The sequence below is a fragment of the Nematolebias whitei genome, chromosome 16 (genome assembly GCF_014905685.2).
Source record: "Nematolebias whitei isolate Nwh7 chromosome 16, NemWhi1, whole genome shotgun sequence".
Classification (NCBI taxonomy): domain Eukaryota; kingdom Metazoa; phylum Chordata; class Actinopteri; order Cyprinodontiformes; family Rivulidae; genus Nematolebias; species Nematolebias whitei.
The window spans coordinates 42,124,709-42,138,853 of record NC_056513.1 but is presented as its reverse complement, the minus strand read 5'-3'; the positions used below and the strand labels follow the sequence as shown (position 1 = coordinate 42,138,853).

The 14,145-nt window shown below is 40.6% G+C and overlaps 1 protein-coding gene across 1 annotated transcript in view; it reads left to right on the top strand.

Annotated features, from left to right (window-relative positions):
- abcc10 (ATP-binding cassette, sub-family C (CFTR/MRP), member 10) overlaps positions 1–14,145 on the top strand; it is a 79,586-nt gene that overhangs the window by 57,906 nt on the left and 7,535 nt on the right. Inside the window, exons 17-19 of the mRNA XM_037690005.1 lie at positions 7,499–7,752; positions 9,817–9,962; positions 12,329–12,426. Coding sequence (XP_037545933.1) covers positions 7,499–7,752; positions 9,817–9,962; positions 12,329–12,426 — 498 coding nt within the window. The remainder of the gene's footprint in view (positions 1–7,498; positions 7,753–9,816; positions 9,963–12,328; positions 12,427–14,145) is intronic.

The following is a 14,145-nucleotide window of genomic DNA, read 5'->3' as shown; positions in this document are numbered from 1 at the left end:
GAAGTACACACAGATATACAGGAAGTACACACAGATATACAGGAAGTGCACACACATATACAGGAAGCACACACAGATATACAGGAAGTACACACAGATATACAGGAAGCACACACATATATACAGGAAGTACACACAGAGTTACAGGAAGTACACACAGATATACAGGAAACACACACAGATATACAGGAAGTACACACATGAAGCCATGAAGAATCTGCCACGTTCAGTGTGTGAAGCTTGTTTCTATACTCTTATCAGTTCAGCAGAACTCACATAAGAGGTGACCTTGGAGCAACATCTGCACGCTGCAGCCTCACACAGCTCCTCGTCCATCTCTCTAACCCAAACATATGGTTCTTGGGCAGAGTTAACATCCTCAGCCATAGGAGTTAAAAACATCCATAAACTTTGACCAAAAGTTCCCAAACACTAAATTGAGAAGAGTTTGAGAAGAGTTTGATACATCTGCAACAAATTTTCAATTATTCTGAGAGAAAATGTATTAGATACATTTTTTAACACGTTCAAAATTCAAGCGAACAAGACTGTGAGCTTACAAGTCATGCAAGAAAACTGAGAACCCCCAAGAATATTTTGAAACATTTTGCAGAATCCATAGCAAATGCTGTTTTTCATCTAGTTGCAGTCTCAGCCCAGTGAGATAAAACCTTTAGTAATTCAACATTACAATGGAATGCCAAAGTATTGCAAAACTTCCGAATGTTTCTCTTGACTTACTAGTATGATTGAAATTTATGTTTTGGTCACATTGAGTAGAGAGGATTGTCCTGAAGTGTACTGATGTTTCAAGATGGTCTTTTATTTGTTTCCTTCAGCATCATCGAAACACTGTAGCTACTGGGCATAAAAATAATATAAATGAGCTCCTGTACAATGGCTAAATATCTCTTCAGTTAAATATCTAGACCTTCAAGAAATAACTACTTACCAGTACATATAACTTTTCACACAATAGCAAAGAAAACTTTCAGTCAGCACTCTTGTAGCATGTGGGTGTTCTAGTGTTGTAGTACTCGAGACAGGTCTTGGTCTCGAGACCGGTCTCGAGACCACTTTTTGACGGTCTCGGTCTCGTCTCGGTCTCGACCGCATTTGGTCTCGGTCTTGTCACGGTCTCGGACATTGAGGACTCGGGATTTTTTTTCAAGACCAGTCAAGACCACAACTGTGAAAATATCACTAAATTGCCAGAATATTGTCCAGTTTATTTGTTAACATCTTTGCTTTTACTGGATGCAAAACATACCGATTCAAATTCAAGCGATAACGTGACTCATAGCAGCTAGCTACATGTTTTTGTTACCACTCCAGTGTTGCCAGGTTGGGTGGTTTACTGCCAATTGGCCAGTTTTCATTCTGATTTTGCTGGGAACTCTGGGAAGATTTTTGTTGGACTGTTCCGTTTTGCCACATATTGTTAAATTACCTTGGCTTGTACTGATGTGGGTTTGTGTTCAAAAAGTAAATATACTGTAACAAATATAGATTGTGCAGGTTTTTGTGTGATGTTGCGGTTTTTAACCGATTTTTTGCTGGAAAATCTCGACTATCTGGCAACACCGAGCCCACCTCCTTTCACTCGCAAGCGTCAGGGAAGAAAAGTTAGACTCGTTTGTGTTTAGAACAAGAGAAGATGTCTTCTAAATCTGCTGTTATAAAGTTTGGCTATTTGAGTCACAAAGAGTATGTTTGCAAAACAACTCTGAAAAAAAAGCACACGGCGCAATGCAAGTTCTGCAGCGCTTCACTTTCGGAGACTGTCGGGACTACATCCAACTTTTATCGACACCTGGAAAGGAAGCACAAAGAAAGGTAAGCGCCGCAGCTTTGTGTAAGTGATGCTAGTAAAGCTAGCTAGTTAACGTTATCAATCTGCCTCTCTTCCAAGAACAATACAAACAGAACGTTTTATCAAGTATGGTTTATTTGTCATAATGCAAAATCAACACAAGGTCGACAACAATGCAGTGAATTGCTTAGGACGAGAAAAACAGTCTTGACTCGCCAAAAACAAACAAAAAAATAACAACAACAAATACCAAAGCATGCATCACAAATACTAAAATAAGGGACAAAAAGTTGAAAAAGTAATTCATCGACATTAAATCTAAATACATCTAAATTAATTAATGTGTGTCAGACTCAGACCCGCTTTGTTTAGCCCTTAAATGAGTTTTACTTTATAACACTGATATAATTAACATATTAAGGGAAGTAAGCAAATTCACTGTTTACATACAGTTAAATCAGGTCCTCTGAGTGTGTGTTAAAAGAAAAAAAGTAGAATATTATCTGCACAGCTTTTTTCTACCTTTTTTTTCTTTTAACACTCCCAGAGGACCTGATTTAACTTTTTTTAAATTTTCTACCTGGGTTATTGAGCATGCATAAGGACAAATTCACTGTTAACTTTGAGAGACTGAGGGGACAGGGCATGTGGTAACAAAATGTAGAAACGTTTCATCTTTCATCCAAAAGACTACTTGACTTCTTAACAAAAGACTTCATTGTAAGAGGGACTGTCTTCTTCTTACATCGCTGATATTGCTAGTATCACTCAGCCCCCTGTGAATAGCAAGCAACCATCAGGGTGCCAACGATTCATTGTTAGGCTGATGGTCTCCCTTAGCATATTTGGCAAACTGGTTGATCCACTGTGAGAAGGTGCTAACTGTGTTTAATATGTCCTGATGCATGCTCCATCACACAGGTAGAAAAATCTTAAAAAGTTAAATCAGGTCCTCTGGGCGTGTTAAAAAAGTAAAAATAAAAGGTAGAAACATTTCGTCTTTCGTCCGAAAGACTTCCTCAGGCTGAGGAGCTGCATTCAGCTCAGCCCTATAAATAGTGCCTCCTCACAGTGGACCAACTGTTTGTTGTTGATGAAACTAGCTGCTCACATGTTCAAGGAGGACCATCAGCCTAATGATGGATTGTTAGTACCCTGATGGCTGCTTGCCTTCACCGGGGGCTGAGTGATACTAGCAATAACAGCATTGTAAGAGGGGGACAGTTGAACCCGGAGGCCTCCACCTCTGTTTAAAGATGGATGGTTTCTTTTCACAAAGATGGCCTCCTTTACTCCTCTCTCAAACCATCGTTCCTCTCTATCAAGGATGTGAACATCTTCATCCCTGAAAGAGTGACCGCTGGTCTGGAGATGAGTGTAAACCGCAGAGTCTTGGCCTGAAAATGTAGCTCTTGAGTTTAATATAGCTCCTCATATTGAAGAAGTCTTTTGGATGAAAGACAAAACATTTGTATAATTTTTTATTGTTTAAACCCATCCAGAGGACCCAATTTAACTTTGTTAGATTTTTCCAAGTTTAATTTTTGCTTATGATAAACAATGGAGGATATATTTGACATACATTTATGAAGTTGCTACTTATTTTTAAGTGTTCTTTTGATGTAATTGATGTTCATGACCAGATATACTGATTCCTCCTTTGCATTTTTTAGGTTCCTGGAATACAAGGCAGGGCAACAGAATGATGTCACAGTCACACAGCCATCAATTTCATTATTTACGCAGAAAGTGCAGCTCTACAGCCCACAATCACCAAGGCAACAAGCCATCAGTCAAGCCATTGTCCAAGATTTGATCATTGGGTGTTGTCTGCCTCTCTCACTTGTGGAAAACAGTCATTTTAAACACTTTCTTGAAGTTATGGATAGTAAATACACACCAATCTCTAGAAAAACGGTTTCTGATAGACAAATTCCAGAGTTGGTAATCAAGGTCAAGGACACTGTTTTGGAGAAACTGAAGACCCAGTCATCTGTGTCATTAACAACTGACCTCTGGTCTGATCGCAGGCTACGCTCCTTCCTTGGGGTGACCGCCCACGTGTGCTACAAATCAAAGGATTCCTATGCACTTGAATCCTACCTGCTGGACTGTAGGCGTTTCACAGGCATACATACTGGAGAGCACATTGCGTCTGCCTTTGAGGAGATCACAGAGGAATACGGTATCCATGACAAAATTAGCTATATCATAACAGACAATGCTGCCAATATGAAATGTGCTTTCAAAGTACACATGCCCCAATCTGATGACAGCGAGAGTGAAGAGGAGCATTTAGATGACGAGCACCTGTGGGAGGACATTAATTCTCAGGAAGACACCGAATTACCCTGGTCATCTGGTGCACGTCTTTCCTGCTTTGCACACTCTCTGCAATTAGTTGTGAATGACGGCATGAAGGAGGTCAAGGCCATTTCTCACACAATAGCCAAAACATCACGGTTCACCACCTTATTGCATAGCAGTTCACAATTCAAAGACAAGTTTGAGGCTACGTTTGGCACTAATAGGACCATTCCAGCTGCAAACACAACTCGATGGAACAGTATATTTAAACAAGTACAGGCCTTCACAGCTCTGGACCACAAAGCCCTGAATGAAATGTGCAGCAAGGATCACGAGGAGTTGGTGTTTAGTGCCCGTGAGTGGAACCATCTGAAGGAACTGAGTGCAGTTCTTGCTCCATTTTCTGAGGTAACAGACCTGACAGAAGGGGAGAAATCAGTTACCATTAGTATGGTGGTTCCAACTGTCCTGGACTTGAATACACACCTCCTCAAGATGGAGGACACTCGAATGCAGTGCCAGTCATTGGTCAGAGCCCTCCAGCAGTCTCTGGTGAAAAGATTTTCTGGAATCTTTTTAAAAACAAGCATGGCCAAAGACAGTGGAAGAGAGGAACCTTTTAACCACAATGTTTACTTCTTGGCCACCATGCTGGATCCTCAGTTTGGCTTAAGCTGGGTGGACTTAGATGTTACCAATGGGGGAAATTCAACATCAGTGAAAAAGTTCAGAGATGAGCTTAAGAAGACACTGACAGGTCAGTATATATTTTCTCTGCTGAAAATAAATGTCTTATTTGCAAAATCATAAATCCTAAAATATTTCAAATTAGTTGTCTATAAAAGCCTTAACTAGTCTTACAGTGGAATTCATAGTCTTCATTTCATCTGTTTACTTTTGTCATAAAAACATATTTTGTACACTCTGAGCCTATTGAAACAGATATTCTTTATATTTAGGCTGGTAACATGCCTATTGTACACAATCCTGACTCACTTTTATATTAAATGGGACTGTACTTATATAGCACCTTTCTATCTTATCAGACACTCAAAGCACTTTACATTACAATCTGTGCCTCATTTACACATTCATACGGCACTCTATTAGATCTCTACAAAGCTAATTGAACAAATCATTCAAAGGAGACTAATCAGAGCTTTATCACATTCATACACTGATGGGACGCACATCGGAGGCCCCTAATAAAAGGTCCTAAACGTATTTAATTCAACTCTGATATGTGCATATCCTTTTAAATCTAACTCAGTCATTGTGTTTGTGTTTTTCAGAAACATTGATCTTAGAGGTGGAGAAGATGATGGACATGAAAGAAGACACGTGCTCAGAAGTTGTGAATGTGGATCCAGCCGCAGCCAGTGATTCGCCACCAAACAAATACCCTCGCCTTCTGTCCCGCTACAAGGCATACAAAAAGCACAGCTCAGACCAGGATTCAAGCATACACACACAGATAAGGACATACTTTGATGCCATCCGTGACTTTGACACAGACAATGCACTTGTCTTCTGGGCAAAAAACCACACTAGATTTCCACAACTGCACAATTTGGCAATGAAGGTCCTATCAGTCCCTGCCTCCTCTGCACCAGTGGAAAGGGTTTTCAGTCGAGGAGGCATTTTAATGAGACCCCATCGTGCACGTTTAGGCCACAGAATGTTGCAATCACTCATATTTCTTAAATGCAATGAAACACTTCTTTAAACTCCAATAATCAGTTAGTCATCTGGACAGTTTTTTTTTTTTTTTTGTGGAAAGACTGACGTTTTGCCCTCCGGGGGCTGTCCTCTCCCCCGTCGACTCCTTCCAAAATGCAGCCACAGCCAAAGTGGGATTTTTTTTAAGTAGTTATGCATCGGGCAAACTTTGTGTTGCTTTGTATAGCTGCAACGTTGAAATTGATTAGCCTCGTGGTTTTCTTTCTGTAGTAGTTTTTGTTCACATTCCTGGCTGCCTGCAGTGCAGTTATTTCTCTGAAACTTTATGAATATGAATAAGCTACTAAGTTTTCTTGGGTGATTTTTATGATACTGTGTTTTTTTTTCTTAATGTGCCTTGGATCATACAATGGAAGATCCCCAAGCAAATACACAAGTCTAAATGAAAATTAAACAATTTTAGAAAGTAACTGACTTCAAGTTTCCAATTTAATCCTAAAGACTGCATTTATACTGCCCAATATTTCATGTTGACTTCAAGAGACCAAAAGAAGGTAAATGCATCTTGAGTTTTGTTTTATTAGGATCAAAATGGGTCACTTAAATTAGAGTTTAAATAAATTAAAGTAAGCATGCACAAGTTGTGTACAAAAGACATTGCAGTACAAAATTCATTTCACAAACAACACTGTTTAAAAACGTAAAAACATTACTGTCTGGTAAAATCATCAGTTTTGACACATTAAAAAGGCTCATAACTTTATAAAAATATTTTATAATAACATTTTATTTATTTTTTTATTTTATTTGTGGATTTGGTCTCGAATTGGTCTCGCCCTCCCTCGGTCTTGGTCTTGTCTTGGTCTCGGACTTTAAAAGTCTTGGTCTTGTCTTGGTCTCGGACCCTAAAAGTCTTGGTCTTGTCTCGGTCTCGGTACACTCTGGTCTTGACTTGTCTTGGTCTCGGGTTAGGTGGTCTTGACCACAACACTAGGGTGTTCTACTTACAACATAAGGTGATGCTATTTTTAGTAATTGTACCAACTGGATTAATGGCAAATATCACCATAGCACACTATTGTAAATGAACTAATTGCAATATTTCAACAGAAATAAACATATTAGACAAACACTACATTGTTCCTACTTCAACTGGGCACTTAAATAATCTGTAAAACATTAAAGTTCAAAGACATTTTGACTGTTGTAGAAGTTTCTAATTGTTATGTATTTAATCTACACACTCTTACATGGAAAGGAAGGACGTGCACAAACATTCTCAAGTTTTCTTTTGTTTTTACAAGTACAAATATGTTGTACCTTCAAAGTTAGTGGCATGCTGTGTTGATCGAACCAGAGACATATTGTGGCCTGGGATGTGCTATGTCCTAGCATGGTACCTACAGCCTAGCGTTTCTTAAAGGAGTGCATATTCACCTGCTGCAATATATGCAGCTGCTTCGACTGCAGTGTCTTCTCGTCTCTTGAATATCTAACAAATGTCCAAACACTTTTAGCTCCTTAGCTTGCAGATGGTGGTGACAAATTTGTTTGAATTATTCCTGTAGATTATATACCGGTAAGCATTAGACTTTAACAAACAGAATTAAGTGTTTGGTCCAGCTGTGTAGATGTGTTAACTGCACATGCAGTGTGTGTTATTCACTGTTTAGATTTCACGTCTCTGTTTGACTCCAGCTGCCCCCTGCTTGGCCTGAACGGGGCTCTTTGGAGTTCCATGGTGTGGTTCTGGCCTACAGAGAGGGTCTTCCAAATGCGCTGGATGGAGTGAGCCTGGTGGTACGACCCGGCGAGAAAATTGGAATAGTTGGACGCACAGGTTCTGGAAAGTCCACCTTGTTTCTGGCCTTGTTTCGAATGGTGGAGCTCAACCAGGGGCAGATACTTCTGGATGAGCTGGACATTAGCACAGTGGGCTTAGCTCAGCTAAGGTATGTCTGATTGAAGGAATGCAAATCACCCGCTGTCTTCCTTAGTGAGCATTTTAGATCATTTTTTGTTGTGAAATGAAGAAAATATATATTTGTTTTTCTCAAACCTTGTAAATAATGTGTAATGTTGCAGCATCGAGAGTTGTTACGCAGTGTCTGTGTTGTGAATGACTATCTGCTACTACCAGAACACACTTTATCACAAAAACAACAAAGTTGATTGAGATTTGTTGTTCTTTAAGTCAGTTGGCTGTGACAGCCATCTTGAATCTGGGTGACTCCAAAAGTTAATCAGTTGTAGACTATCCTGATGCATGCTCAACAATCCAGGTAGAAAAATCTAAAAAGGTTAAATCTGGTCCTCTGGACATTCAAAAAACAAAACAAAGCAAAAAAAAAAATGTAGAAACGTTTCGTCTCTCATCCGAGAGACTTCCTCAGTCTGAGGTGCTGTATTCAGCTCAGTCTCTTAAATAGCACCTTCTCAGAGTGGATCAACCAGTTTGCTGCTGACAACCAAAACCAGCTGCTCACATGGTCAAGAAGGACCATCAGCCTAACAATGGATCATTAGCACCTGATGGCTGTTTACTACTCACAGAGGGTTGAGTGATACTAGCAATCACAGCATTGTAAGAGGGGGACAGTTGAACCAGGAGGCCTCCACCCCTGTTTAACGATGGACGATTTCTTTTCACAAAGATGGCCTCCTTTACTCCTCTCTCAAATAAATGGCAGCCTTCCGATAAAAAATGACAGGTTGGCTTTCTTGGACTGTGAGGTCTCAGTCTCTGATAGAGGACATTTACAAACTGAGGTGTACCACAAACCCACCCACACAGACCAGTATTTGCAGTTTGACTCCCATCACCCTTTGGAGCACAAGTTAGGAGTCATCAGGACTCTGTACCACAGAGCAGACAGCGTCCCCACTAGCTCAGGAGCCAGGCAGAAGGAGAAATCCCACACAAGACAGGCTCTAGAGCAATGTGGATATCCTAACTGGGCCTTCCTGAAAGCAGAGAAGAAACCCAAACAGGACTCCAGTCAGCCATCAGGTGAAAAGGAGGAACCCAGACCCAGACCAGTGGTCATTCCGTATGTTGAGGGAGTATCAGAGAAACTGTGATGTTTATTTTCTAAACATAACGTCCCAGTGGCTTTTAAACCCCAAAATACATTAAAGACTGGTTCATCCCAAAGATCCAGTCCCCCGGCACAAACAGAGTAATATTGTGTATGTTGTTCAGTGTCAGGAGGGCTGTGATCAGTCTTACATCGGGGAAACAAAACAGCCACTGGCCAAAAGGATGGTCCAGCACAGAAGATCAACCTCATCAGGCAGGACTCTGCGGTCTACACTCATCTCCAGGCCAGCGGTCACTCTTTCAGGGATGAAGATGTTCACATCCTGGACAGAGAGGAACGATGGTTTGAGAGAGGAGTAAAGGAGGCCATCTTTGTGAAAAGAAATCGTCCATCATTAAACAGGGGTGGAGGCCTCCGGGTTCAACTGTCCCCCTCTTACAATGCTGTGATTGCTAGTATCACTCAGCCCTCTGTGAACAGTAAACAGCCATCAGTGTGCTAATGATCCATTGTTAGGCTGATGGTCCTTCTTGAGCATGTGATCAGCTGGTTTTGGTTGTCAGCAGCAAACTGGTTGATCCACCCTGAGAAGGTGCTATTTAAGAGACTGAGCTGAATACAGCTCCTCAGACTGAGGAAGTCTCTCGGATGAGAGACGAAACGTTTCTACATTTTTTTGTTTTTTTGAATGTCCAGAGGACCAGATTGAACTTGTTTAGATTTTTCTACCTGGATTATTGAGCATGCATCAGGATAACTTTTTTAGAGTTGTAGACAATATTTACTTTCGGCTAGTTTCATTAAAATTCATTCAGTGGTTGAGATATTATGCTAACACTGCAGACAGATTTTTTACCTTTGCCTGCGGCAGCATGTAAAAAATTATTTTAGGATTACATTTCTGTACTTTACTGTATGACAAAAGCCGTGATCAATATAATAATGTTGACTGTGTGCTTTTCATGTCCTCTGCAGGTCCAAGTTGGCTATTATACCTCAGGATCCCTTCCTGTTCAGTGGGACCATCCGGGAGAACCTGGACCCCTGTGGCAGAAACCTGGACCAGCAGCTCCTTGACGTACTGGACCAGTGCCACCTCACCTCTGTGGTCAGCAGGATGGGTGAGTTATTAGCTCAGCTAGGTATGGCCTGGCAATCTTTGAAGGACTGCATATCACCCGCTGCCTTCTGTCCCAGTCTTTTAGGCTAAAATCATCTTATGATGAAACAGGATGAACATTAACCATTTTTTGGTCAGATCTGTAAATTATGTTATGCACGATCTCAAGCTTTATGTGTTAGCTGATTCAACTCAGACAAAAGATGGAAAAGCACAAGTCAGGGGATGGATACTAAAAGATTTCCATAAACATCCACAAGAGTTTTGTTAAATCCATCATGAAGAAATGGAAAGAATATGGGAAATGTGGACCATAATTTCTGGACTATTGAGCACACCCGAATATAAGCTGTGCCCACTAAATAAAAAAATTAATTGTACATATACAGGCTGTGCTAGTCTATAAGCAACGGGAGTCCATGTTGTAACATGAGACATTTACACAGAAAGATTTTTTTAAACTTTCAAGCACTGTGTTTTTCAGACTATAAGGCGCACTTAAAATCCTTTAATTTTCTCAAAAATCAACCTTGAGCCTTATGTATTAATTCTGATTGTGCTTACTGACCCCGAACCGATTTTATGTGTTACAACGGAACAGTATTGAGAGTTACTGTGAATGAGTTGAATAAAGTTTGACTTATTTGACTGGTTTATTTCGCTTAATGCGCATTCTAATCGAAAACAGACCCCTTCATTGATATTGTGCCCTATAATCCGTCTTAATTCCAAAAAATACGGTAAATACTAGGATTGGACAATAGTTTAATATCGGTATATGTCACGATATACTTTTATTCAATAGCGTGTTATGAGTTTTAAGCACATTTTTGATATTTCGACATGATTACATCGTTTCACTGACGTTCTGTTCGGGTTGAAGCGGCCGCTTCAGTTTCAACCTGAACAGAAAAAGGTGCGACACAACTACGTCAGTGCGTGGTGACGTAGTTGTTGCGCAGAGCTCGAGTCCAGAAGGAGTCAGCGGTAGCAGGCTAGGCTAATCTCCAACGTGCGTTAAGTTTTCACTTCAAAATTAGTTCCCATGACGGTTAGAATGTGACGGAACAAGCGCAGAGAAAGCAAATGACATCACTGATAAGAGAGGAAAGACTCATCCGTGTTGTGGAAGTGGTTCGGTTTTCTAAGATCTGATGAGCTGCAGGTTTCAGCGTGCTGCAAAACGTGACGGAGAGTCGTTCTAAGTAGCGGTGGGAACTCGTCTAACTTGTTCCACTCGATAGAATCTGCTGAGAGTCAGAAGATGAAGCACAATAAAAGTTTGAGCCAGCTGAAACATCACCCCCAGCTGTATCAAAACACAAACACATGCAGCAAATGCAGATGTTTGCTGCATGTGTTGTTAACGTTAAAACTATTAATATTGACAAAGTTGAGAGTTTTATGTTTATTTGACGGTGATTTCAATGTTTTTTAAGGCTAAATACAAACAAAAGGTGAATTTTAATTTATTTGTACGGTTTGTTTAGTTTTTCTGAGGCTTTTATATTGTTTATATTAGCGACCAAAATTAATTCAGTTCAGTTCAGTTTATTTATAAAGTGCCAAATCACAACAAAGTTGTCTCAGGACACTTTACAGGAACATTCACACACATAGAAAAGAATTAAGAAATATATCATGACAAAAGTTGTGGCCATATTGTCCAGCCCTAGTACATACATACCAGTAACATATACAAATACGTACAATAATGTTTTGTTTTTTTCTGGCAGTGCCGGTAACACGTCTGGTTAAACAAAAAGCAGTAGCCTGCCAGGAAGTCACTGACCACTATCTTCATATTCCTCCTGCGCAAACTTGTGCTGACCTCCTGCAAATACTTTGTTGTGGGATGGGAGACCATACTTAGCACAACGGGGAGAGGAGAGAAAGTGGAGGGGTGAAACGAAACCCCCCCCCCCGCACACACACACACACACGCACACACACACACACACACACACACACACGCACACACGCACACACACACACACACACTGTGACCTGCTCAGTAATTCCAGTGGTCAGATTTTTTCACGTCAGCATTGTATAAGCCGGGATGTTCAAAGTGTGTTAAAAAAGTATTGGCGCTTCAAAAGTAGTGGAAAAAAGTACAGTATCATTGTACATGTACATGATACTGTACTTTTGGTAATGTTACACACACACACGCACGCACGCACACACACATGCAGGCCTTTGGGTGATGGCAAGAAACGAGGATGACCAGCCCACTATTCTTTTTAGGCACACGTTACCTTTTTAATATAAAAAAGCGTTTGATAAAACGTGTTAGAAATTCAAAGCATTGCTTTGATGAATGGGTGTAAATGAGCTGAGGTGTGTGTGTGTGTGATTTATCAGGAGGTCTAGGGGCCGAGGTGGGGGAGCGAGGGAAGCGTCTCTCTGCAGGACAGAGACAGCTGCTGTGTTTGGCCCGAGCTCTGCTGACGCAGGCTAAGGTGAGTCTCAGCCCCGTCATTATACTGGAACACATCTCACATCTTTTCCACCCAGTTAAGCTGAAGACTGGTCTTTCATCTGTTTAATGTTGTGAGCACTGAGGCAGGTGTGTCTGTGGACAGGTTTATTTAACCTGCGGGCGTCCCAGCCCTGCAGCAGGACACCTTATGTGTGTGTCGAGACGAGAACGAAGGCTGAAGCCCGTCCTCTCACCCGTTCCAGACTAGTACTGGTTTCATTTTGTGAATGTGTGAGCGTCATCATGAAAAAAGCCTGCCTTGAAAATGTCTTCCACAATAAGTACTACCACAAATATGCTTTTGATTTTTTTGTCAGGTGATATGTGTGTTACTGGCGTTCAGCTGTAGCTTTAGCCTCAGTGTTTTGTGGCTGTGATGGTGTAGCTGAAGTCATTTTCATCCAGTGGGTGTGCCAGCCTATTGTCCTGTGTTTGTTGTTATAGCAACTCTTAAGCAGGTGGTTTGAATACTCTGAAAGGTGTTTATGTGCTTTAATGTTGTGTTTGTCCTTAGTTGTCGTGCAGGAAACGATCATAGCACAGTACAGGAGTGTAGCCAAGATTAAAGTAAGGGCCGAATTTAAGCACAAATATAATCTGAGCAAGGAAATCATTAAAATAGTATTTTAATATGTGTGTACCCATCATGTTTTGCTTTAATTTATTTAGTATTTTTCTCTATTGGACTATTTTTATTTATCTGTTTTCTGTTTTTATCTCGATAATTTGTGATGAATGTTCAGACTTTTGCCTTGTTTGATTTGGTGCCCGTGTGTTGTGGAGAATAAAGATGCAACATAATTCCAGCTGTTTCAACTCCTGAACCACATTATTTGATTTGATTCTGATCTTTAGATCACTGTGAAATCAGTAAAGTCTCATTCTTTTCATGTCAGTTCATTTGTATAGTGCTGCTTTTCAACAAAAGTCATATCAGGCCAATAATGGAAACAACAAACGAATAAATACATTTAAAAAACACTACCAGTAGTCTGGTTCATAGATCAAGTTCAGATCCCAATTCAAATCCAATTACAGTCAATTTGTCCTTGTTATAACACATTATAAAATGACAGTTAGTAAAACAAATAAATTAAATTAGTAAGTTAAGGAAACTAGTAGATCACATTGTATCTTCACCTCCTTCCCAATTTGAGCAACAGTGGAAAGAAACAACTCTCTTCTGACGAGAAGAAACCTGCAGCTGGACCAGAACCGGGCTCAGGACTGGTGGTCATGTGCCTCATCCGGCTGGGGTTAGAGAGAACAGGAAAGAGACAAAAACAAACAGAACAACTGGCCCAGCTCTAGTTTCTATGGGAAGAAGCCCGAAGAAAAGCACGTTCATGATAGAAATGATTACAAATACAAATGTGAGCAGTAAGGTGAATAATTCAGCTGCAGAGTGAAAAAGTGTGGTCAGTTGGTTCTCCAGCTGTCTTTAAGCCTACAGCAGCTTAACTACGGGTTATCTCAGGGAACCAAAGTCAACTATAACTATAGGATTGATCAAACAGGAAAGATGTGTCAGCCTCACGGACAGAAACTGGGAGTTGATTCCACAGGGGAGGAGCCTGATAACTGAAATGAATGAATGAACGTTTGCAGCAAGATGCTGCATATCTTCTATAAGTCTGTTGTAGAGAGCGCTGTCTCTTCTGCCATCATCTGCTGGGGGGGCAACACCAGAGCAAGTGAC